The following is a 26,496-nucleotide window of genomic DNA, read 5'->3' as shown; positions in this document are numbered from 1 at the left end:
CCTCTCTCTCTCTCTCTCTCTCCCCCTCCTTCCCTCCCTCTCCCTTTCTCTCTGAAATCAATTAAAATAATATCATTAAAAAATAAAACTGAGAGCTGGCTTTATGCAAAAAGACTAAATGCTTTATTCCTGTCGGCTCACTTTTTCTCTCATCAACCATATAAGGCAGTGTTATAATCATCCCCAGTTTACAGATGGGAAAACTGAAGCTTACAGAGGTAAAGAGACATACCAGGAGCTCTCAGCTAAGAATGGGGCGGTGGGGATTCAGATCAAGGTCTATGAAAGTCCAGAACCCTGGCTGGCTGGCGGCCCCACTGAGAGACCCCCCAGATGGGCATCCTGCTGGCATCACCAGGGCTGCAGGGTTTGCTGGGCTGTACGGGGTTGCACGTTCCTTTGGGCAGGGGCAGCCTCACTGGTCTCCAGAACCCCCCTCCCCAGCAGCAGTCAGGGTCCAGCAGGCCAGAGCTAAGGACCACCGCTTTGGAACTGGTGGTGGCCTTTCTTTGAGCGCTACCTTATTCTGAATTACTTCTCAGAACAAAGACCACAAATCCCACTCAAACCAAGTCCTTTGGCAATGAGAATAAAGAAGCACGTACGAAGGGGATGATTTTTCAGAGCTCCGTGGGGAGCAACCGTGTCACAGTCTGGGGGAGAGGGGGTGCCCAGCGCTTGAGGTGGGTGGGGCCCTAGATTTGCGTGGGGGGGCGGGGGGGACGGGCCCAGCAGAGACGGACCTCTGGGGTGCAACGCCGGGGTGGAGTTGGGGAAGGGCGCTGTGGGGCTGGGGACACGGGTCTGGAGGCAGAGGTGCTGGGGCGAAGGTTTAAGGTCCGCGAGGGAGGAAGGGGCCCGAGATGCGGGCGACGCGCAAGAGCACGGGTCCCGGGGGGCGTGGTGGGGCGCGGAGGGAGAAGAGGGCCAAGGCCCCGCAGGCGTCCAGGGGTACGAGGCGGATCTGGGGTACGGGCGCGGGCGCGGGGTTGGGGGGAGAGAGGGGGTTGCGGTACCTGCACAGGTGGCGCAGTCTCCGAGCCGCTCCCACCAGACCCGCGTGAACTCCGCCCCCGTCACCGCCGCCGCAGCTGCCGCGGGCCGCGCTCCCACGTGACCCGCGCCGGCGCCGGAGGGGCGGGGCAGAGCCGTCAGGAGGCCCGCCCTAGGCGTCCGGGTGTGCGGGTCCGTCCGAGTGCGCATGTGCAGCGGTTGCCGTGGAGACCAAGGAAGCGTTGGGCTGCCAACGACGCGGGCGCGAGTGCAGGCGGAGAAGGAAAGCCGGACCTCTCTGGTCCAGCTGGGGCCGTAGCGACCCGGCCAAACGGGGCTGCCCATTGCTACGGGGTGTTCGGTGTTTCCGGAATAGACATGCACCCCGAGGTCTTGGAGCCCACGGCGGACGAGGAAGAGAAACAGGACTGCACGCAGGAACCGGGTGTGGTGCCTGGCGTGGAGGAGTCTGCGGGTGACCACGGGAACGCAGGCCAAGGGAGCCGCAAGGAAGGTGCTGACCGCCGCCCCAGGGAGGCGAGGGGGGCGACGGGCTGCGCCCAACACCACATACCTGATCTTCACAGCCAGCAATAACAACAATAATAATAATAGCGGCCCACACTTATTAAAGGATGCGTGCCAAGGGTTCGCTGCATTTGAGCCATACACCGCCCTCTGCGATAGGCACTCCTCTCCCCATTTCATACAAATGGGGAAAACTGGGACTTACAGAGGTTATAGAACTTGCTTCAAACAGATTACCCTCAGCCAGAATATCAGAATAGTCTCAGGCAACAATCTGACACCAGAGTCCAAGTCCTTACCCAACACACCATTCTCTCCCCACCTAACTTTTTTTGTGTTTTGTAAGATGCCAGAGCAGGACATCTTAATTGAACTCACAGTGTCCATGCCAGTGCCTGACGCATGATAGAACGAGTGAACGAAGAGCTGACGGTTCTGGGGTTAGCAGGTGACTCCTTACCAGTTTCCCAGAATGGGCATAGAAAACAGGTTTCAGCCTCTGCTCTCTCTTGGCTTGGGGTCCTACGGGAAACCTATTAGTGACTAGATAAAGAGACTACTTGATTTATGTTTCTTTTTTCCAATTAGCAATAATCTCGTCTCAGATAAACCTCATTGGCTACGATACTGCCACTGCACAAAGCTTGTTTCATTTTTTGAACCCAGTCAACAAATATATCTTGAGCATCAACTGTGCAGGCAAGCCATATACAAGGAGCTGTTGGAAAGCCATGTTGCTCTGTGGCAAGCTGCTCACACTCGGTTCAGATTGCAGCTCTGCAACTGGCCAGCTTTATGGCTCTTGGCCCAGATCTTAATCTCTCTGTGGAGCAGTCCCCTCATCGACAAGCAGGGATATTATTACAGGGATAATTATAATTAGAGGTCCTGTCAATGGCCTCATACAGTGGGCCATTAATAAATCATAGCTCTTGTTCTTAATATAATCAAGCAGTTATGTATTCTTTATTTCACAAACCTTTATCTGGTGTTTTATTGTGGCTGAGCATTGTATGCAGTGGGAAATGGGGAAGTGTGAGACCCAGTCCCATGCATGGAGAGAAGATCCTCATTCAATAGACTTCATAAACACACAGCGACCCTTAAGATTAAGTGCATTTGAATGGGCCAATTTTGATGGGCCTTTTAAAATATTAAGTGCCCATTTGAATGTGCTCATTTCCACTATTTTTGTTACTCTTTATGTTTTTTCTTTTGAGAACTTTTTAAAAAGAACAGAGAACATTATACCAAACACTCATGTATTACTACTAAGAACTGAAAGTGATTAATATTTTTATCAATTCACTTGAAGTCTTTTTAAATTAAAAAAATAAAACATCTTCGATAGTTTTCTTTTTTTAAATATATTTTTATTGATTTCAGAGAGGAAGGGAGAGGAAGAGAGAGAGATAGAAACATCAATGATGAGAGAGAATCATTGATTGGCTGCCTCCTGCACGCCTCATACTGGGGATCGAGCCCGCAACCCAGGTATATGCCCTGACTGGGAATCGAACCGGTGACCTCTTGGTTCCTGGGTCGATGCTCAACCGCTGAGTCACACCCAGTTGGGCTCAGACAATTTTCATTAAATTCATTGAGGTGACATTGTTTAATAAGATCATATAGGCTTCAAGTGTACATTTCTATGATACATGATCTGTACATTGCATTGTGTGCCCACCACCCAAAGTCAAATCATCTTCTGTCACCATATATATCATATATTTCAGATTGACATTCCCAGCCCCTAATCCTAGTCCCATTTCTTTCTCCCCTTCTCCAGAATTTTGTATGGATTCCTTAATTTAATCTCTCTCTCTCTCTCTCTCTCTCTCTCTCTCTCCCTCCCTCCCTCCCTGTACTGTGTGTGTGTGTAATGTTCTCAATGCATAGCATTGGTTTGTGTGTTTTTAATTTATATAGGTGATATTCTGTGCTTATTATTAAACTTGCTTTTTTTTCATTCCACAGGTGTTTCTGAGAATTAAGCCATACAAGAGTTATAACTAACTCCAGTGCATTCTTTGCAAGGCAGAATAGTAATCCACTGTTTTATTTTAACTAGTTCCCATGGATGGACATTTGCACTGTTAACAGTTTTGGGCTGTTACAAATAATGCAGAAATGAATATCTTTGTACATGTCTCCTTGTGCATCTGTACAAGAGCTATTACCGAGGACCTACCTAGAAGGAAAAATTCCACAGTCCTTTAAAGATTGTTATACATGTAATGAGTACTAGTGTTCCATACTATAAGCGGACAGTTATTACTGACGTTGAAATTGGGAGAACTTTTAAATACATTTCTTGATCTCCATAGACCCAATCTCTTAATTTTACAGAAATCAATGATCCTAAGGAAACATGTGCAGGTCCTTCTGACACATCCTACAAAAGTGAGCAGAAACAAAGCGGTGACAGCAGGTTGGACGGTTGCTTAGCACACCAAAGAAATGACAAGGAAGATCATGGCCCCAGGTATGTGGGCGTGGTACTGTCACTTACAGCACACAGTTACCAAGTAAGAGAGATGGTATAATCACACCATTGTACAGATAAGAAAATGAGCTAACGCTAAGCCCTGGTCCATGTTGCTCAGTGGTTAGAACGTTGGCCCTTGCACTGAAGGGTCTCAGGTTTGATTCCTGGTCATGGGCACGTACCTGGGTTGCAGGTTTGATCCCTGGTCCCTGGGCGGGGTGCATGTGGGTGGTAACCAATTGATGTGTCTCTCACAGCGATTCCTCTCTCGCTGTCGCTCCTGCTCTCTCTTTCTCCCTCACTCCCTACCTTCCTTCCTTCCTTCCACTCTCTCTGAAAAAAAAAAATCAATGGGGAAAAAATATCCTTGGGTGAGGATTAGAAAAAGAAGAAAGAAAATGAGACTCGTGGCTATTAAATAGCACAATATCTATAGTGCTGGAGACAGGATGGCCTGCCTCTGTGGTACAACTAACCACGATCTATCAAACTTTAATGCCAGACCTGGAGAGAGAAACATCAGTAGTTATGGATGACACGATAGTAAAAGTATTTTTATTAGAGCACATGTTTCAACTTTTAAGAATGCTGAAAGTAATATTAGATGAGGCCTTGAAAGCTATACAGAAGAAAACCCCAAAGAACATAAAATAGCTATCAGGCATTCACGATGTTGTGGATTTGGCGGAAGGGATGGATGTGATAAACAATTTTTGGAATATATTTCAGAGCTGATAAACTCACATAAATTGCTTGTTTGTGTTTCCCATTTAACAGAATGACTAAACGCTTCCTGCAGAAACTCTGCAAGCAACACAAGCTGTATATCACCCCAGCGTTGAATGATACGCTGTATTTACACTTTAAAGGTGAGGCTCTGGGAGAGGCAGAGAGATGCTGGTGGGGATCATCTGGGGTTCTCAAATTACATTTCAGTAGAAATTTCAGAGAGTTCAGTGGAGATTTATAGAAAAGCAGTAATATGTCTTTGAAGAGAAAGTCTTACCTTAGAGTTTATAAAGGGGCCACTGGTCCTATGGATACAAAGGAAACACATGGATATCTTTTAAGTTTTCCAAAGACTTAATAATTTTTCAAGCCGGAAGCTAGTTGTAAATGCTTTGGGTTTGGGAGAGATGTTGTGCAGGATCGAAGACTAGCACAGAAAGCAAAGGGTAAGGGTCAGGGTGTGCCATTCAGAATGGAGATGTGTAACTAGAGGCGTCCCCAAGGGCTCAGGGCTGGTTCCAGTATCTTATATAAACTTAACTTTGAGTTCAGAGACAGGGATATTCCTTGCATTGATCAAGAGTGATAACTCCCAGGCAGGGCTGAATGGGGATGGCCCACCTCCCTCATCAGACCTCTGTGTTATTAAGTAAATGTGCTGAGGGCTTCCTGTGGGTCTGGCGTTGCTCAGTTCTAGAGACACACAGAGATGGATAGGCAGAGGTGCCTTTGGTGTCCCGGGGGATGGTGCAGCCACTGTGAGGAGTGCCGGGCCAGGGAGGTTCACGGAGGCCCCCGCAGCACAAATGCCTTCACAGTTTGGAACAGCTCCCAGCTAGTTTCCTCACCTCCACATTGTCCCCCTGCCCCCAAACTCTGCGCTTAGGGGGGCAGATCCCAGGGGACCAATATTTAAGAGGAAGGGCCAGCACCAGTTTGGCTCAGTGGATAGAGCGTCGGCCTGCGGACTGAAGGGTCCCAGGTTCGATTTCCGTCAAGGGCATGTACCTTGGTTGCAGGCACATCCCCAGTAGGACATGTGCAGGAGGCAGCTGATCGATGTTTCTCTCTCATCGATGTTTCTAACTCTCTATCCCTCTCCCTTCCTCTCTGTAAAAAAATCAATAAAATATACTTTAAAAAAAAAAGAGGAAGGAAGAAGAAGGGGACCCAGTAGGTTAGACCAAGTAGAAGGAGTCAAAGAGGTAGAAAGTTGGGGAGAGATGTGCCCATGTTAACAACTTATCCCCAAACTTAGCAACTTCAATTCCTCATCTCACATGTTTGCCGGGGGCCAGGAATCTGGGAATGACTTAGCTGGGTGTTTCTGGCTCACTCTCTCAGGTTACACTCAAGCTGTCTGCAGTTTGTTTTGCTAATCTTCAGTTTGGCTCATAAAACTAAAAAATGAATTAAAACAAGACCCACAGTTTGCACTAGCTTCAGGCTTAGCCACAGCCTGGTGCTCATAGTGTATCTTCACGAGGTTCTCTCTCTCCTTTGCTTGGCCCTGCTTCCCTCTGACTCATTTCGGGCAAGTCAACCCTCACCTCCACCCACTTCCAGCCATGAAGGTGGCTGCTGCACTGCTCGGCTCCCCTTGCCAAGCTGGCCACTCCAACGTAAAGACTGCCTTTTCCCAACGGAGCCAGCCACACTCCCCAGGATTCATCTATGTTGGCCCCATGTGTCTAAGCTTGACCAGCCCAGAATGAGTCATCACGACTCTGAGAGCCAGGGGGTGGTGATAAAGAGGGACGTTCCCCAAAGCTAAGTACCAGTACTGTCCCTAGAGGAAGGAGGTGTGGGTGCTAGGCAGGGAGGCACAAACAAGGGCGGCTCCTGTGTCCCTTGTGTGCATGGAGGAGCTTAATGGACACCCCCTTCTCGCTAGGTTTCGATCGCATCGAGAACTTGGAAGAGTACACGGGGCTGCGCTGTCTCTGGCTGGAGTCCAACGGAATACAGAAAATCGAGAACCTGGAGGCCCAGACCGAACTGCGTTGCCTCTTCTTGCAAGTGAACTTGCTTCATAAAATCGAGAACCTAGAACCTCTGCAGAAACTGGATGCTCTGAACCTCAGCAATAATTACATCAAGACCATTGAAAACCTCTGTGAGAACGCCCCACGCAGGGCCTTTCTAAATGCCATTATGTCCACCGCTTTCCCTGGGGGAGGTTCTAAAATTGAATGCTATGGGCAAGAAACCTTTTTGTGCCACTGTTGTTTACTTCTGCTGACCTCGCCTTCCAGCCTGTCTGCCAGCCCTGAACACGCTCCAGATAGCCCACAATCACCTGGAGACGGTGGAAGACGTCCGCCATCTGAAGGAGTGCCTGAAACTTTGCGTCCTTGATCTTTCCCACAATCGGCTGAGTGACCCAGAGATCCTGAGCGTCCTGGAGAGCATGCCTGATTTGGTAAAACACACAACCCTTGCATACTTTCATGTTCTTTAGATGTTAAATCTCTTCTCCTCTCCATCCTTCCCTCCCTCCCTTCCCTTCTTCTCTCTCTCCTTTCACCCTCTATTCCTTTTTTTTTTTTTTTTTACTATTTTTATTGATTGATTTCAGAGAGGAAGGGAGAGGGAGAAAGAGATAGAAACATCAACGATGAGAGAAAATCATCGACACGCTGCCTCCTGCACGCCCCACACTGGGGATCGAGCCCACAACCACGGCATGTGCCCAGGATGGAGCCAAGACCTCCTGGTTCATAGGTCGATCCTCAAACACTGAACCACGCTGGTCAGGCCACATTCTTTCCCTCTTTGTGTTTTTAGCCGGAGTATCTTAAACACCAGAAGCTATGTCATTTCACCCACAAATATTTTAGTGTGTATCTCTAACAGATAAGGACTTTTTTTTTTTTTTTTAGCACAAAGTACTGTTATTATATCTAATATAATGTAATAACTACATTTAAAATGCAGACCATGTTCAATTTTTCCCATTTGTCTCAAAAATGCATTTTGACCATTGGGTTGTTCAAATCCAAACCAGAACCATGCATCACGTTTGGATTATTTGTCTCTCAAATCTCCTGATTTCTCACTGTTTCCCTTCCCTGTTTCCCCCAACCCCACCCCCAACCCCCATTACTCTGTCAAAGAAACCGGGTCCTTCCCCTGGCATGGGCCACATTCTGGACTTGGCTGATTGCATCCTCGTGGTGTTGTTTAACATGTACTGCTGTACCCAGTATTTCTTGGAGAATGATAATGGAGCCAGAGGCGTCATCATAACCAGATTCAATATGTAACTTTGGGTGTGCTGTTGCATCACATCATGGGGCATGTAATGTGTGATGGCTTCTCTTTTTGTACTTTTAATATTGAGTAATGGGTTCATGTATTGTCAGCCTGACCGAGGCATTATATAGTCCCCATTGTTCTTTCTCCCGATTGTCTTAGCTGCCACTGATGGGCTTTGCCTAGATGCTCTATTTCATCAGGAGTCACATGATGGTCATTTTCTACTTCTCTTATTCCTTCTGCCTTTATCATTAGCTGGAATGCTTCTACAAAGAAGAACCTTCCTTCATCAACTAGTGATTCCCTAACACTATACAGTTCATACAGAAAAAGCGGGAAAAGTGTCTGCTTCTTTTTTATTTATTGATTGATTTTCAGAGAAGTGAATCAAGAACCTAGCAACCATTAATGGTGACAATGAAGGATTTTTCTTTTTCAGTATCCTTATGAACTCGTGGATTTATATAAACAGTATTTGATATGATTTAACCCTGGCTATCATTTTCATTTTGGATGCTCAAATGGTCCCATCTTCCGGCCCGTGACAACCTGACCAGGTAGCACCTGTGTCCTTTTGACTCAACCTCAGTGGCCTTTGATGGCTTCCTTGCTTTTGGGGATGTATGTGTTGCCATGTGTACGAGGAGAAATATTTAAAATAGCACAGGAAGGCCTTGAGCTCACTGCTTACTGCTGAGGGCAATTAAAAGACAAATAGCTCAGGAATAATTACAGAGGAGACTGTTAAAAAGAACTAGTTTAGAATTACTAGCACATGGTGTTAATATAAAGCTGTATTACATTATAATATCTTTTTCTCGCTTAGCTGCCATCACAGATTATCGTGGACTTGGGGGCTTAACCAACAGACATTTATTTTCTCATAATTTTAGAGGTTGGAAGTCCAAGATCAAGGTGTCAGCAGGGTTCGTTTCATTCTGAGGCCTCTCTCTTTGGTGTCTTCTCTCCTTCTCTCCTCTCCGTGTCTGTGTTCCAATCTCTTCTTTTTATAAGGACCCAGTCATATTGGATTAGGACCATCACTGAGGCCGAGTTTCATCTTAATTGACCTCTTGAAAGGGTCTATCTCCAAATACAGTCACGTTCTAAGGTGCTGGGGTTAGGACTTCAATATACGATGCCCATAAGAAAAGCAGTCTGCCTTATAGTTTGTGTTACGATTGGTTTAGAATATCTGCACCCCATGCAGCTGGAGCATACGGCTCCCACCACCCCAGCCCCACAGGAGAGGTCACTTGGAATATGACAAGAACGTGAAGGCAGTATGAGAATGACGTTAGGGAAAGGCTAAACTAACTAGTCCGCAATGTATAACTTTCTCCAACAAAACCCACTTTAGAAATGAAAAATATTTCATCAGTTTAAGCAATTTTAAATGTTCACTCACATGTCTCCTTACCTATTTGCCTTCTCTGAGTTTCATGGGCAGAAGAGGAGGTGCCAGTCTTTAAGGATGGGGACGGCATGCTGTCACTGCACATTTCCTTCTCTTTCATGGCCCCAGCATGACCTCCAGGAAACCTGTAGGCCTGGCGAGCAAGGCCCCCCGCAGTCAATCAGTGGGCACTTCCCATCCGGTCCCCTTATTCACTGCTCCTTATCTGTTTAGTCTAGCCGCTGTGTACTTTTCTTAAAATGGGCCCTGGCTGGGAAGGAGAAAAACAATCAATTAGACTGAGATCAATTTCAGTCGAAGAGATTGTGTGAGCAAAGCTAATGTAATCACGGCTCTTGGAAAGGGGCTCAGGAAACGTTTTATAGTATTGTTCTGGAAGGACACCGAGACTGAGGATCTGACGTTCGAGAAAAGAAAGGGCTGCCCGTTCCAATGGCACAACAACAATGACACCCTCCGGCTTCGCTAATACCGTCAGCAGGACATGATGTTGGCACTTCCCTTTTGTTCATTCTTAGAGCACAGCACATATACAACATTAACACCACATCCATTTTTTAGCAATTAATTCGGTTCTGCCTGTTTGCTTACAGCGAGTCCTGAATTTGATGGGAAACCCAGTTATTAGGAACATCCCTAACTATCGAAGGACAGTCACTATTCGACTAAAACAGTTAACATTCCTGGATGACAGACCAGTTTTTCCAAAGGACAGGTAAGGAAGAGAAAAGCCTTGTGACCACATGTTAATATGTAATAGTTACGCATACTTATTAAACTTTTTTAAAATTCTGATTTTTGAGCATTTTCACCCATCACTAAATTCCTTGGGAATAGGTTTAATGGTTACATAATCATTTATAATAGAAAATTCTCTATTTTTGAGCCTTTATTCATAGGTTTTTAAAAAAATAATCCTTTGATAAATATAGTTGCATATAAGTCTCTGGCCTCATTGCTGATTATTTCCTCAGGTTGGAATTCAAGGAGTTGTATTATTGGATCAAAGAATGTGGTCTGAGCCTTTTTAAAGGTGCTTATATTTTTTTAAAACTTTAAAAAAATATATTTCTTTATTGATTTCAGAGAGGAAGGGAGAAAGAGAGGTAGACACATCAGTGATGAGAGAGAATCATTGATTGGCTGCCTCCTACACAACTCCTACTGGGGATCGAGCCCACAACCCAGGCATGTGCCCTTGGCCGGGATCAAACCTGGGACCCTTCAGTCCGCAGGCTGACACTGTATCCACTGAGCCAAGCCGGCCAGGGCAAAGGTGCTTATATTTTTAACTAGAGGCCCAGTGCACGAAATTTGTGCATGGGTAGGGTCCCTAGCCCTGGCAGGCGATCAGGGCTGATTAGGTTCCCTGCCTCCTCCTCCTATTGCCACCATGTGCCACAACTGCGCAGTTCCCCTTCCCCCCCTCCCCCCACCTCCCCACCTCCTCTTTCCCACACCCCCTTAGCACTCTACCACAGCTACTGGTCACCGGCTATGTTTCGCACCGCCCCCTGGTGGTCAGCGCACATCATAGCAAACAATTGAACTCCTGTTCTCCCTGGCGAACTCCTGAGGGGACACTTTGCATATTAGCCATATATATATTGTTTTCTAGAAAGTTTGTAATAATTTATAGCATCACCAGACATTGCCATGTGAAGGAAATCTTTGCCAGGTGAATTGATGAGTGAAGATAGTGTCTCCTTTTAAATTTGTATTTTTAGATAACTGATGAGGTTGGTTACATTTACCATCTTTGTCAGACACTGATGTTGCCTCCTCTAGGAGTATTGCACTCATGGCTTCCTCCCAGTTTCCTTTATTCTGGGAGGGATTTTTCTTATTGATTCGTAAGAGCTCTTTTTATATGAAGAACAATAAATTCAGGACTGCCATGTAGATCGTCACCACTGTTATCTGTGCTTTTAACTGAGATCACTATTCACTCTAACTTAGAATAAAACCTCAGTCATATGGACAGCTCGAAGGGAAGTGCCATCTGAATTTTGAATGATACGACATTTTAAGATAAATGTAGCTGGTGAAATGTTTTTAAACTCACAAATTTAAGTCAGACCAACAAATATGTCAAGTAGAAGTGAGAGCCTCCACTCCAATTAGATGAGAAAACAAAAGGACCTGCTTCTGGGGAGTTGGGCAGAGATGTACCCAGTGCCCCGGCCCCCAGCCCTGGGGGTGATGGGGGCGCAGCAAGTGGAGCCCACGTGCAGACTTGAAAGCCCAGCTCTGCAGCCAGGAGTCATGTCCCCTTAGGTGCGCTCACTAACCTCCTGAGCCTCATGTTCCTCCTCTGGAAAACGGGGATGATACTGACCACAGGGTCCACATGAGTACCTGTGAGTGGCACATGGGACTTGAGCAGGTACCGGGCATATAGGAGTGAACCAATGGGCTCAGCTGTGGCTGAGGATCCTGAGCCCCACCCTGAAGTAGCACTGACCAGCGGAAAGTGAAAACAGGATACGAGATAAACCTTCACAGTGAGATCCATTCCCCTGTACAGTGTAGCACGACTCCAGTTCCGGAGTCAGACTCACCTGCGTTTGAGTCCTAAGGCCACCACTCACTAGCTGGTCCTGTTGGGCACTTGCTCTTCTCTCTGCCTGGAACACGCACCACAGGTGCTGGCAGGTGCCTGCTGGCCTGTGATCTTATTAAAATCTCCCATGACCCACCACCCTATCTAGTAGCACATTTGCTCTGGGTGTCTCTTCAACCTGGTTTCTTTCCTTAGGACGCAACAGCCTTTAACGTGCTGGTTCCCTTGTTAAGGGTCTGTCTTTTCCCCATACAAGGGCAGCTCTAACAGAGAGCAATATCTTCTCCTGTCACTGCTGTAACCCCAGCCCCTAGAGCAGTTCATCCATTTAAAGTGTACAATTCCAAGGGTAGGGGGGGAAAAAAGGACACTTATGTAATATCCTTTGTAATACTTCTAGCAAAAAAAGAAAAAAATAAAGTGTACAACTCAGTGGCTTTGAGTAAATTCACACAGTTACCACCACCACCACCACAATTGATTCTAGAATATTTTCACACCCCTGAAAAAGAACCGTTATTCATTAGCAGTCACTCCCCATTCCCCGTCTCCCAGCTCTAGGCAATCACAAATCTACTTTCCATCTCTGTAGACTTGCCTATTCTGGACATTTCCTGTAAATGGAATCACACACTCTGTGGCCTTTTTTGATTGGCTTTTCTCACATAGCCTAATGTTTTCAAGGTTCACCCACATGTAGCAGGTGTCATTCATTCATTCCAAAATAGTATTGCAAGATAATATTCTTTGTGGATGTGCCACCGTCAATGGACATGTGGGTCGTTTCCAATTTTTGGCTCTTGTGACGAGTGCTGCTATGAATTTTTGTGTACAGGATTGTGCGGACTTTTGTTTTCAACTCATTTGAGTAAACACGTGCTGGGTTATATGTAAATTACGCGTAGCACCATGATTTCCAAACTGGCTTCCCAAGGGGCTGCCCCATCTTGCATTCCCACCAGCAGTGAACGAGAGCAGCTGTTGCTCACATCCTCACCAGCATTTGGTGCTGACAGTGTTTTGGGTTTTAGCTATTGTAATAGGTGTGTGGTGGTATCTCCTTTCAATTTGTATTTCTCTAACCTCATATGATATGGAACAGCTTTTCATATGCTTATTTGTCATCTATATATCTTTTTTTGGTGAGGTGTCTAGATCTTTAGGCCCACCCCCCCTTTTTTAAGTTTCACAGTTTAATAGTTCTTTGTATGTTTTGGATACAAGTCATTATTCCGTTATATTTCTTGCAAATATTTTCTCCCAGTCAGTGTTTTATCTTCTCGTTCTTTTAACCTTTGCCAGTTGTTATTTATTTAGTGATTGATTTAAATCCTCGCCCAAGGTTATGTTTTTTTATTGATTTTACAGAGACAGGAAGGGAGGGAGGGGGATGAGGAGGGGGAGAGAGAAAGAGAGAGGGGGAGGAGAGGCATCAATGTGAGAGAGAAACATCAATTGGTTGCCTCCCATATGTGCCCTGATTGGGAATCGAACCCACAACCTTTTGGTGCTTGGGGCAATGCTCCCACCAACTGAGTCACAACAACCAAGGCACATTTGCCCATTTTAAAATTGTGTTATCCTTGTATTAATGAGTTGTAAGTTTCTTTATATATTCTAGGTACAAGTCCCTATCCGGTATACGATTTGCAAACACCTTCTCATGTTCCGTGGGTGGTGGTTTCACTTTATTTGTGGTATTCTTTACATTACAAACATTTTAATGTTGATGGAGACCAACCTCTCTATTTTTTCTTTTGTCCATTGTGCTTTGGTGTCACATCTAGAAGGCTGGCAAACCATTCGACTTTGAAGATTAAAATGTACATAGGTTAACTTCTGTCCTTAGGGGCACATGTCCTATGTGGCTTTGGTTTGACTTTGGGGAAAATAAACAAGTTTGGTGCAACAGTGTTTTGAATTTGCCTTGAACCTATGAAAATTCAAACCTCACTGATTTCTGCTTCCTTTTCAAATCCTCTAAACAGAGCTTGCGCAGAGGCCTGGGCTAGGGGAGGGTACGCGGCCGAGAAAGAGGAGAGGCAGCAGTGGGAGAACCAGGAACGGAAGAAGATCACGGACAGCATCGAAGCCTTGGCGAGGATCAAGCGGCGGGCTGAGGAGAGGAAGCGGCAGGCGGAGAGCCAAGAGAAAGGTATGCGTCTACACGGAGCTCTGCTTACAGTAGAAATCCATGCTGTCCAACTCGCAGTCTTTCATCGCTGGGATTTGGGGTGGGGGAGAGGGGGGTTTAGACCATTTACTCACAGACCTGCTGATCCATCTGCACTTGCTCTCCCCCTCCTGCCTGGGGCGGTGAAAACCCCCAACATTCATGTGCAGCTTCAAACCCCTTTTAGTGACTAAAACTCAGTTTGTTAAACCAGCCCGTTTTCCAAATTAAATGATGTATTAGTTTTCTGTGACTGCCATAACTGATGACCACAAATTTAGGGGCCTACCCAACACAAATTTATTATCTTACCAGAGTTCCGAAAGTCTCAAGTCCGACATGGGTCTCACGGGGCAAAAACCAAGGTGTCAGCAGGGAGGCTCTGTTTCCTTGTCTTTTCCAGCTCCTAGAGCCGCCGGCATGGGTTGGCTCACGGCCCCTTGCTCCATCTTCACAGCCTCCTGTCTCTCTAGCTCTGACATTCCTGCCTCTCTCTTTTAAGGCTCCTCGTGATGACATTGGACCCGCCTGGGTAACTCTAGGACAGTGGTTCCCAAACTTATTTGGCCTACCGCCCCCTTTCCAGAAAAAATATTACTCAGCCCCTGGAAATTAATTTTTTTTAAATTTTAATAGCAGTTACTCATCGCCCCCAAATGCACCTGTGGCCATCACTGCAGCGCCCACCGGGGGGCGGTAGCGCCCACTTTGGGAATCACTGCTCTAGGATGATCTCCCATCCCTTAATCACATCTGCAAAGTCCCTTTTGCCCTATGAGGTCACATAGTCTCGGATTCTAGGATTAGGACGTGGACCTCTTTGTGGGGCCATTATTACTCTGTCATAAATGCATAATATGACCCCATATCAAAACAATATGGTATTGTGCTTAATTTCTCCACCTCGTGTCATTAACAGCAGTAAAGTCAGCCAGCATATATACGGAGGCACAGTCAGTGCCCTTTATGCCTTGTTTGAGTCAGAGGGTTATGGTCATCTTGATTTTTTTAATTGTTATTAGATTTTTCATTGCTACTGTTGCCCCTTTGAGTCCAACACTTTTCTGCACATAGAAAGGGCTCTCTGCCCACGGGGTGGGGGAGCATTTATAAATAAATAGGTTTCTGCACACCAACCTCAGGTGCGGCACACTCACTCACACACGCGTGGAATGAGCACGCAGACAGGGTAGATCCCAGTGGAGGGAGAGGATATGATTCTGCCTCCGCCAAGGAGCCTCCAGTTTCCCTGGGGGGCTCGGAGGAGTGCCAGCACCCAGGTCTGGAATGAAACTGTAAATTGGGAAATCACATAAGGTTAGCTGGGCTGGGGAAGGTCCTATCAAGAAGGACCTGAAAACCAGCTTTAACATGGCAGGTGACAGGAAGTCATGGGCTATGAAGACGACTGTCATGGAAGCCTTGTTAGGGCATGAGCTTGGTGGCGGGGGTGGTAGGATAAGTGCAGAGAGCTGCAGCCCCAGTGTTGGTCAGAGACCTCTGTGCAGATCACCTTTTTAAAAACTGAGTTGAATTCACATAACATCAAATTAACCATTTAAAAATTTTTTATTGATTGATGAGAGAGAGAGAGAGAGAGATCAATTTATTGTTCCACTTATTTATGCAGTCATTTGTTGATTCTTGTATGTGCCCTGACTGGAGATCGAACCTGCAACCTTGACGTGTCAGGACAACACTCTAACCAACTGAGTAATCTAGTCAGGGCCAAAATTAACCATTTTTTTTTTTTAATTAAATCTTTATTGTTCAGATTATTACATTTGTTCCTCTTTTTTCCCCCCATAACTCCCCTCCTTCCAGCTCCCACCCCACCCTCCACCCTCACTCCCCACCCACTGTGTTCATCCATAGGTGCATGATTTTTGTCCAGTCACTTCCCGCATCTCCCACACCCCTTTTTCCCCCAAGAATAGTCAGTCTATTCCCTTTCTATGTCCCTGATTCTATTATAATCACCAGTTCGTTCTGTACATCAGGTTATTTATTCACTTGATTCTTAGATTCATTTGTTGATAGATGCATGTTTGTTGTTCATAATTTGTATCTTTACCTTTTTCTTCTTCTTCCTCTTCTTAAAGGATACCTTTCAGCATTTCATATAATACTGGTTTGGCGGTGATGAACTCCTTTAGCTTTTCCTTATCTGTGAAGCTCTTTATCTGACCTTCAATTCTGAATGATAGCTTTGCTGGATAAAGTAACCTTGGTTGTAGGTTCTTGGTATTCAGCACTTTGAATATTTCTTGCCATTCCCTTCTGGCCTGCAAAGTTTCTGTTGAGAAATCAGCTGACAGTCGTATGGGTATTCCCTTGTAGGTAATTAAGCCTCTTTCTCTTGCTGCTTTTAAGATTTTCTCTTTGTCTTTTGCTCTTGGCATTTTAATGATGATGTGTCTTGGTGTGGTCCTCTTTGGATTCCTTTTGTTTGGGGTTCTCTGCGCTTCTTGGACCTGTAAGTCCATTTCTTTCTGCAGGTGGGGGAAGTTTTCTGCCATTATTTCTTGAAATAGGTTTTCAATATCTTGCTGTCTCTCATCTTCTGGCACTCCAATGACTCTGATATTAGACCGCTTAAAGCTGTCCCAGAGGCTCCTTACACTATCTTCACACTTTCGGATTCTTTTTTCATTTTGCTTTTCCAATTGGGTGTTTTTTGTCGAATCTTTGGTTTGATTATTGTACTCCTCTGGTCTGCTATTGGGTATAATATTCTTTATTTCAGTCCGTGTATGCTTACTTTCTAATTTCTTTATCGTAGCATCGAGGGTCTCATTAGTTTTCGTGAGGCTCTGCACAAATTTATGGCAAGCCCTCAAAATTGCGATTCTTAGCTCCATATCCTCCATTTCTGTCATGTTTCTTTGTCTCCGCATCTTTTATGCTTTCTTGGTGCACCCCCTTGTGGTCTCTGTGCGCAGTCTTGTTCTAGCCAAGCCTTAATTGTTGTAGTTAACACTAGAGGGATTTGACCCCCAGGCCGGCTGGCTATAGGAATCAGCTGTACGGAAAACGTCTGCCTTCTGGGGAGGCGCTAATCCAGCCTTTGCCTGAGGCGATCGGCAAATGGCTGTGCGCAGGCTTTGGGCGGGGTGGGATCAACAGGGCGGGCGGAGGGAGCAGTTATGGCCACGCTCAGTCCCGTTCCCAGAGGCTCTGCTTCTCAGAACCCCGGCAGCCGCTGCAAACCTCGGAGAGAAAGTTGCCCTCAGGTTCCAACTGATGCCGGATAATCCCGCTTCTCCCGTTTGAGTCTGGGTCCCTAGAGACTCGCCCGGATCTGGAGCCCAGAGTCTGAGACTCACTCCCGACAGAAAACGACAACCGCGCCCTCAGCCACCAGCCCGCTTTGCGCGCGCACCTCGGTACCTTTGTATTTTCCACACTGCGCCGCCTCTGAGCCTCGGTTTGCTGTTCTCTTTCCTTCTAGTTGTAGAGTCTCTCTTCAGCCAGCCTTCCTGTGGTTCTGGGTGATGTCCGTTCAGTCTTTTAGTTGTATTTTTGAAATGGTTGTTTGCGGCAGCGGTCTCCGGTGTTTACCTACGCCGCCATCTTGGTCTCCCAAAATTAACCATTTAAAAAACGGCATTTAGTGCATTCACAATGTTGCACAAACAGCTCCTCTATCTAGTTCGAGAACATTTTCTTCACCGCAGAATAAAACCCTGAACCCATTAGAAGTGATTCCTACTTCCCCCTCCCCCAGCCCCTGCCAGCCACCAATCTTTCCAGACATTTCATATACATGAAACCATACAGTATGTAGCCTTCTGCACCAGCTCCTTTCACTGAGCAGGATGTTTCTGAGGTTCCTGCACATTGTGGTGTGATCAGTGCTACATTCCTTTTTATGGCTTCACCTTGACCATTCAATTCTGTCCATTTTGAAGGGTGGCTGCACTGCCTCCCTGTGACACAGATCATTTCCCTCTGTTTAGTGGATGACTGTATGAAACCTGCTAGACCCGTGAAAGATTCAGGACCACCCTATTCCTGGCTTGGCTGGACCAGGGCAGGCCTGGGAAATGTTCTTGGCCCCCACAGGCTCTCTTCTAAGATGTTGGATCCTCTCCCTGCCTTGCCTTCACGCTCGCCCCCATTATAAGGCTCTCTCCACTCCCAGGCTTGGTGTAAATGAACCCCCCTCCCTGACCCACCCAACCTACTGCCCCTAGTGCAGGACTCTCAGAGCCCCCTGCCCACACCAAATGCCCCCAGCCAGCATTTGGTGGAGGCTTTTAATAGTGAGTCCTGGTGTGTCCCAGCCCAGCCCCTGCGCAAGCCTGCGGGATCCAGGGGACGGTGCTCAGAGCCCCTTAATGAGTAAGAGCCCCTTCCTTGTCCTATGCCCAGTAGGAAAGCAAGAGCCTCCATGTATGTTTCTAAATGGCATGTATTGTTTTTCATGTAATTACGAAGTGTGAGTACACTACATGAAGAAAAGCACAGAAACAACAGAATCTCAGCAAGAATCACTCAGTACTTAGTGTGGGTAGTGCCTGGCTTTCCCCCAGGCATGTAACATATGTGTTTTATAAAAAATGGCATAATTATATTGCTTTCTGCCTACTCTTTTGAATTAGCATAATGTATTTTCCATAGAATATATTTTCTCCCACAGTATGTTTTTTTCTTTTCTCAGCTTTTTATTTAGATTTGTTTTTATTTTCAGAAAAGCTTAAAGAATAGTAAAATGAGCAGCTATGTTGTATCTTTAGGTCAGATGGTTTTTAACATTTACACCCACCCACACACACACACACACACACACACACTTCTGTTCTGATGAACTAGTTAAAAGTAAAGGCAGCAAAGTGGCCCTTAAATCCACGTACTTCCGCGTGCATCTCCTAAGAACCTCCTGCACTATTTCCTCAGTGGCTCTGTCCTGTTCCGTTAGATGGCTGAGCTAAGTGATGGCTCTCACAGACACCCAGCCTGTCTATTTAGCAATCATACAAAGGAATGAACACCCTTGCAGGCAGCTCTCTACTGGTCCCTGACGGTTCCCTGGGCTCACTCTCAGCAGTTCACTGCATGTCCCCAGGAGACGTGCAGACACCCTGTCCTCCCAGGACATTTCCCAGTTCACCTTTGGACTTCTGTTGTCCAGGGGAGGTGCCAGTGCCAGACAAGAATGAGAACGTGGATGTCGGTGAGAAAGGGAAGGAAGAGCCTCATGAGGATGGAGAAAGGGAGCAGAAAATGGAGCTGTTTGTCAAGGAAAGCTTTGAGGCCAAGGATGAGCTCTTCCCAGAAAAGGCGAATGTGTTAGAGGAGCTGCCTGCAGATGTCAACACAGAGATTGAAGACCAGGACCCAGAAGGGGTGCTCCCAGCTGAGGCCCCCGAGCCAGCAACCCTTGGAGCTACCTGGGAAGGTAATGTAATAGGCACCAGAAACACCAGAAAAGATGTTATCAGACAGCCCTGAGTAGAAGGGAGAGGGCTGTCCCCTCCTCCGTTCTTGTCATGCGCATGGGAAAGAATTCAAGAGAGTGATAGACAGCAGCGAGGTAGTAAAGCAAGCTAATGTATTAATGAAGCAAAGCAAGCAAATGTATTAAAGAAGCAAGGCAAGAAAATTCATCAAAATACACCTGGCATAAAACACAGGTGGGCACTCAGCTAATCTGAGTAGGAACTTGGTGGGGGTTCAGGAGTTTTATACCCTTCTGTCTAAAGGTTTCAAGGTTCCTCTGCTGGATAGCTTGGGCACAGACTAGATTTCAAGGTCCCCCTTTTACTTTATTGTGATTTTTCCCAGAATTTATGAGAACACCTGGCAAGTCCTGAGACTGCTCACTTCTTCGTTCAGTGAGTGAGATAAGTCCCCCCTCCTCCAACCCTTAGCAGTTCCAGAGTGATTTAGGCTATGTCTTCTCTGGTTAGGGAGGACAGGTATTAACCATTTATTCCCATGTCCTTAGTTGAGGACGATAAGGTCTTGCTGCAAGCTGGCTGCAAGCTGCCCAAACTGTTTGGCCTTGTTTAATTTTCTTGCCTCAGTTTCCCTGTTCCACTTGTCCAGGAATTTTCCAAGCTTCTTGCTATCCCACTACAATGTGATCAGAACAGCCCAGATGCTGGCTCCCAGAATCGCAATCCCAGATGAGTCATGCATCTGTGGGATCAGGGCAGGTTTCCACTTCTGGCTGCTGTTTCTATAAGATAAAGTACACACATTGTCTCATTATCTACAGCAGTGCTGTTCATAGACATATAACAGGAGCCATGCCTACATTTTCTAGTAGTCACATTAGACAAAGTAAAGAGAAATGGGCATTCAATATAGCTTATTGAACACATTATATCTAAGATATAGTAATTTAAATCAATATAAGATTATTTATGAGATACCTTACATTTGGGGAGCACTAGGTCTTCAAATCCAATATGTTTTTGACACTTACACAGCACATTGTAATTCAAATGCGAACTTTTCAACGGTTAAAGTGAAAGGAAGTCCTACTAAAAGAAGGGAGTTGTTTTATACTGCTCCAGCTTTTAAATTTAATTAAAAGTAAAAACAAATAAAATGTAAAATACAGTTTCTCAGGAGTACTGGCCACAATTCAAGCACTCAGTAGCCATATGCTCTGGCTACATAGTGTGTGATGCAGGTCTAGGGAAAAGAACCCCTGGCAGGTTCTAGCCAAGATCCCCGGGTCCTTCCGACCAACAAATAAACCCAACACTCATCTGGGATGCCATCCTATTGCTGTGGTGTCAGTAAGGTTGAGCCAGACCTGGAACTTGTCCAGGCCACAGGGCCTTGGGGGACGGGTCATCCTGTGCCCAGCCTGTGCAGTATTTGAGGTCTGTTTGGGGACTTTAGCTGGTCTGGCCCAGAATAGAAGTTCCCCCAAAGCAAAGCCCCCCACTGTCTGGGAGAGGCCTAGAAGAACTGCAGATTTAGGTGTTGTCATACACATGCTCCTATCTCATCACGGTCTGGCCTGTGATTTTTCACAGTGAAACTGTGCCTAGCCTAGCAGCAGAGCGAAGCCAGCCTTGGCCTCAATGAACAAAAGATACATTTCAAAAGGAGTGGGTTAACTGCCGCATCTGTAATTAACAGCTGCTGTTAAGACAAATGCCAGTTCTATATTTATCCAGCATGTATGGGCACTCGGTCCAGGCCACAGCTTCACAGGCCGGCTTGTTTAGCCTTCTCAACAACCTGAGGAGCCAGGTGCTGTTATCATACCTGCATTTGTTGGAGCTGGAAACTGAGGCTCGGAGAGGTGAAGTAACTTGCTCCAAGTTGCAAAGCAAGGAAATGGTGGAGCCTTGTTGTGGGCCTGGGGTCATCCACAGCAGCCAGCATGGAGCCCTCTGCCTGCTTCCTGGTTTCATCCTAACCTGGCGTCCCAAAGTGGCTCTTCAAATGAAGCTGGACATAGCTAGTGCTCAGGTGGACACCTTGGACCTGTGTGTAATGAGAAAGTTGGGCCATTAGTCTTTAATGTAATAACTGAAGCCATGAGATTGACGAGAAAGCAGAGAGCAGGGCCCAAGAATATAGCCTTGGGGAGCTTGAAAATTGGCCCCTGGAGGAGGAAGAGGAGCCCCACCTGGATTCCATGTTTATTCCCAGACAATTTTGAGACCATGGAACAGGTCTCCCTAACCCTTGAGCAGTGGGCGGGGCCTGTGCCCTGAGGGACAGGCAGTCCAAGAGGGTGGTGGGTTCAGCCCTTTCAGACAGGGCTATGGAACTTGCCTCTCCAGCTTGCCTCTTCTCTAGCTCCCCAGGTGGCCTCTGATGCTATTGCCTTTCTCACTGCCCATCAATCACGCCTTTTCCAAGGTTCCTGTGTATTTATTCTGCATTGGTTCCTGGCTGGCACTTCCATGTCATCGCGTCATCTCCAGGCTCCAGCAGGGGGCAGCTCTCTCCCTTTCCCTTCTCTTTCCTAGACATAACCCTCTCCTAATCTGGGGATTCTCACAGTTTAGGTCACAGGGACTGGCCTTTCAGACCAAGGTTTTGTCCTTCCTCTGCTCTTGGAATCCACCTTGACCTTGCTTGGCCTTGTCGCTCTGACTGCTGCGTATAAAACTAACTCCGAGATGAAGAACTCTTTATTGTTGTTCCTTAGAATCAGCTCCCCAGATTGTAGCCACCGAGAATGCTTTGGGTACAGAGCCTGTTGGGCATGAAGATTTGGAAACCATCACGCTGAAGACGGAGAAGCTCTTCATCGCTGTATGTAAATAGTTGCCTGTGGAGATAAGTATCTGTTTTACAGCCAGTGAAACAGGTGATCAGATACAAACCCTTCGAAATTCCCACTCCCCTAAGTGTGGTCCTTGGACCTGCAGGCCTAGCACCCCCTGGGAGCTGGTTAGAATGCAGACTCCCAGGCCCCACCCAGATCTACTGATTTGAATCTGCATTTTAAAAAGATCTCCCCCAGGGGGTTCACACATTGCACATTCAAGACTGAGAAGCGCTGGCCCAAATGATTTCCCTGGAACTAAGTCTACAAAACTCTTCATTTGTTTTCCCTAAAGAAGTTACACTGTTAGGCCGTTCTGTCCAGCTAGCCTTATACATAGTGGCTGAGAAAGTTACATTTATCATCAGAGCCTCTAAGCTCCTTGGACAGCTGCCCAGCAAGTGGCTGATGCCATCTTCCTGCCCTCTGGCTGCTCTAGCTTCCTGATGTGGCTGGTTGTCCAGTGTCCGATCCCCCGATGCCCGTTCGGTGAGGGGCAGCCTGACCTTCTGAATATCTCAGACTCATGAAGCCTCTCCTTCCTGAAGCTCTGTGTTGATAAGTCTCAAATGCTTCGGCCCAAGGAATGAGCACCATGAAAACGTACACATTTTGTCACCCCCCTTCCCTCCCCAGGAACGGGAGTGTGGTGGGGCAAGCAGTGGGGAGGCATTTCTCGAGCCTTTAGCCTCACACCTAGCGGGCAGCTGGTGCTCACTGTGCTCACCCGGAAGGACAGCCTGCTTCTCTGCCCATGAGTGAGCTTTAAACCCCTGGCCACAACTTTGCCCCCTGCCCGTTCTCTTGATACATTTCTAAACTGTGTTTCATTTCTAACTGCACAGTTGCATGTGGCTCAATAAGACAAACTGAGAGGGTTTCTAGTTTTCTGGGCCTATGTATACGAAGAAACAAAACTGGGCGATTAACCTCTAGCATGTGAGAACCAACTGTATACAAGGCAACTAATAGCTAACACTTATTGTTCTTGCCATTTATCTGGCACTGTTCTAAATACACCTTGTACTGATTGCTTTACCCTTCCCAAAACCCTGAGAGATAGGTACTAGTCTCATCCCTATTTTTCAGATGAGGAAATTGAGGAACAGAGAGGTTAAGCAACCTGCCCATGGCTACACAGCTAGGCAACAGTAGAGGAGAATACCAACCCAGGCAGTCTGGCTCCGGAGTTCAGGAATGTAACACACGGTGCTGCCTGCCTCACATGCTGGAGCGGTTGCTAGAGATAAAGACACCGCAAACACAGCACAAAGCAAACACAAAAGCCCTTCTAGTTTGGGGGCGGTCCAAAATATACTCATTTCACAGCACAGAGCCCTGAGGCTAATTTGTACATAGAAGGTGCACTGGGTTTGGGCTCCATCATGTCCTCCCAGATGACCTGGCTGTATCCCTAATGACAAAGCCAAACGAAGAAAGATGTGGAAATTCTTCAAACATGCCACACCTTGCAAATCGCATTCATTGATCAGGTCCAAATACTTGAAGTAGCCACACGTGTGTGTTTTGTGCGCGTGCACGGGGCTGCCTGAGGGGTTGGCCACTCCCCACTTCCCCTCCATGCTTTGCTTGCACCTGCCCAGGCTCACTGCGCTGTGTGGCTGCACCTGCCTCCCCTACCAGCGTTCAGAGTGTGTGCCCTCCTGGTGACACGGGCTCATTTGCTCTTTCAGGACCTACCCGACTTGGAAGATGCTGATACAGGCGACTCTTTGGAAGACAAGGACAAGGTTATAACACAGGTTTCCCCCAAATCAGCATAATCCCACTTTCCCTTCCAGTCTTGCCATGTACAAAGCATATCACTTTAATTTGAAAGTAAGATGCTTTTTGTGCTTGAATCATTGCACACCTGCTATATTTTCACCTTTCAAAAGGAAATGCAGCTCTTGGCCGTTGTGCCCCCCCCCTCCCCTTCTTTAAGGTTTTATGATTAACCACTGGGGTTTTCTTAAACATATTTTATTACTGATCTTTAATAACTATGTACTCCCTGACATTTTTCTGCTCTTCTGATGTACTTATATGTCCATCTTATATAGCACGACTACAGCAATACAGAGAGAGAGAGAGAGAGAGAGAGAGAGAGAGAGAGTAGGAAAGGAGAAGCGGGGGGCGGGGGGGGGGGGGGATTGGGCGGAAGGAGGAGTGTGTGAGGCACAATGGGGCGATCTCCCAATCTGACCTGACCCTCCTCCCTCCAGCATTACTGAGAGCCTGTGTGTGCCAGGCCCGGGCCCACAGGAGAGGAAAGGAAGGATAAGACAGAATTTGTGCAGGACATCACTGAGGAAGGGACCAGACATGAGACCACAGTTCCCATGGGGCCTGACCTCCAGGGGGCTAAGTCCGGGTGGCAGGGTTAGGTGTGTCAGAGGCCAAGACTCAGAGATGAGCCCATTCAGGGCCCCGGCAGGGTGTGGGTGTAGCCAGAACAGATGGGCAGCGTGGAGACCCACCAGAGGGTGAGAAAGAAATGACATGGTTGTAGAGCTCACCATGACTTGGGGGCTCAAAATAGCTGGCTAAGGGTGTCCACCCCGAGACCCAACTTTCCAAGGGGCAGGGCTCTGCTCACGTGGCCCTTTCCTGTATGTGGCAACCGAATATTTAGTGCTGGATAAAAGTGGAATTAGCTCTGTGCATTTCACAGTGATTCCAGTGACAGCAGAAATGTTCAAAGGCATCTTTTTTAAAAAAACAGATGTGCTTTCCAAAGATCACAACCATCTCGGGCTTGAGTGACGACAGTGATCCTGAGCTGGACGACACCTCACTCCCAGTGCTGGAGAGCACATCCACACACACCCTTTCCAACATATTTGCAATTTCCAAGGACACCACCAGGAAGGCTGAGGCGCCCTATACGCACATATTTAAAGAAGCAGCAGAGAGGGACTTGGAGACCCAAAGTGGGGACACCACGTGCCCACGCCCGCTGATTCAGGAGCTCGATGACGACGAGCCTTCGGACCAACCACCGACACCCCCAACCTGCAAAGGGGACGCCCCACCACCCCCTTCCAGTGACGGGTACGATCGCCTACCTTCGGCCTCTCCTCCAGGTAATGCTGCCCTGCTCTCAAGGCATTCCCAAGCGGGTGGCATCTCCGGGCTTCTTAGGGGCATGCAGACCTTGGCAGTCAGGTTCAGCAGGTGTAGACGGGGCTGGGGAGCCTGTTTTCACCCCTTTCCTCACCATCCCAATCCTCAGCCTTTCCAGAACAAGGCTTCTAAGGGAAGGGGGAGACCAGTGACACCACAGATGGGAGTATGGGGACGCAGGCCTGACTGCAGCCCCTCCACGGTGAAGGTCCAGAATCAGGCAGGACGGGTGAGACAGTGCTGGGCGAGGAGGTTGTCCAGGCAGGGACAGTGGTGAGCAACTGGCTGAGTGGGACAGATGAAGCCACAACCTATTAGCCTGGTCTGGTGATGGGGCCCAAGCCTGTGACCAGGAAGATGCAGTTGTGGGGGTGCTGGCCAGTGCTTACTGATCACAAGCAAACTGGTGGGTATGTATTCAGCAACTGCAGTGGGAACACAAACCTAGACAATTCCTGCCCTTCCTCGACACTCTCAGGGGCCAGGTTTCTCTCGGGATGCCTGCTTGCGTGGCTGGCTCTAGGCCTGCCTGTGGAAAAATGAGGGGGTGGCCATATGTCCTTTCCCAGGAACACTGAGCCTTTTCTCTTAGGAAACAGCACTGAAGAGGAGGAGGTACAGCCTGAGCCCGCAGTGCCCAAGGCGGGGGCAGACCTGGAAGACATTGAATTTGGCTTGGACTGAACCCCCAGGCGGCCCCTCTGCCCTTGCACTAACAGGGAGCCAGCAGCGAGGTGCAGGTCACCCCCTGGGCCGGGCTCCCTTCCTTCTCCAATTCCTGAAAGTGCTCTGGGGCCTGGGCTGCGGCGTGTCCTGTTGCACGGCTCATCCCTCCCATTCTCTCCCCCTGAAGTGTCGGGCAACACTGTGTTCCTTGTTCTCAAAGCACAACCCATTTCCCCCGTTACTTGTGGTATAAATTGTACAACCGTCAGTGTCTCATTTGAACATTATAAACATTTGAGTATTCCCGTGA

General features: G+C 47.3%; 2 protein-coding genes and 1 pseudogene across 3 annotated transcripts in view; 1 reads left to right on the top strand and 2 right to left on the bottom strand.

Moving 5' to 3' along the window:
* The window catches only part of HSDL1 (hydroxysteroid dehydrogenase like 1), a 37,362-nt gene extending 36,258 nt beyond the window's left edge, over window positions 1–1,104 (bottom strand). For both annotated transcript variants that reach the window (XM_070398635.1, XM_070398634.1), the window contains exon 1: window positions 1,017–1,104. The gene's annotated coding sequence lies outside the window, so the exon portion shown is untranslated. The remainder of the gene's footprint in view (window positions 1–1,016) is intronic.
* Window positions 1,105–1,251: 147 nt separating this feature from the next.
* On the top strand, window positions 1,252–26,492 carry DNAAF1 (dynein axonemal assembly factor 1). The gene is made up of 12 exons (XM_070398040.1): window positions 1,252–1,507; window positions 3,871–4,006; window positions 4,787–4,878; window positions 6,633–6,854; window positions 6,994–7,160; window positions 10,007–10,128; window positions 13,965–14,131; window positions 19,284–19,550; window positions 22,275–22,381; window positions 24,089–24,145; window positions 25,120–25,480; window positions 26,113–26,492. The coding sequence occupies exons 1-12, from the start codon at window positions 1,372–1,374 to the stop codon at window positions 26,202–26,204; spliced, it is 1,926 nt and encodes a 641-aa protein (XP_070254141.1). The 5' UTR covers window positions 1,252–1,371; the 3' UTR covers window positions 26,205–26,492.
* Window positions 2,084–2,166, bottom strand: LOC138997476 (U4 spliceosomal RNA; annotated as a pseudogene).
* Window positions 26,493–26,496: the final 4 nt, after the last annotated feature.

The sequence above is a fragment of the Myotis yumanensis genome, unplaced genomic scaffold (assembly GCF_028538775.1).
Source record: "Myotis yumanensis isolate MYYU_CA2020_CCGP unplaced genomic scaffold, mMyoYum1.0.hap1 SCAF_18, whole genome shotgun sequence".
Classification (NCBI taxonomy): domain Eukaryota; kingdom Metazoa; phylum Chordata; class Mammalia; order Chiroptera; family Vespertilionidae; genus Myotis; species Myotis yumanensis.
The sequence above is the reverse complement of the archived record's forward strand: the minus strand, read 5'-3'. Positions and strand labels throughout refer to the sequence as shown.

Coding starts and splice junctions, on each gene's coding strand:
- DNAAF1 (XM_070398040.1), top strand. CDS start 1,372: ATGCACCCCGAGGTCTTGGAGCCCACGGCGGACGAGGAAGAGAAACAG. Junction 6,855..6,993: donor CAAGACCATTGAAAACCTCT/GTGAGAACGCCC, acceptor CTCGCCTTCCAG/CCTGTCTGCCAGCCCTGAAC. Junction 10,129..13,964: donor CCAGTTTTTCCAAAGGACAG/GTAAGGAAGAGA, acceptor TCCTCTAAACAG/AGCTTGCGCAGAGGCCTGGG.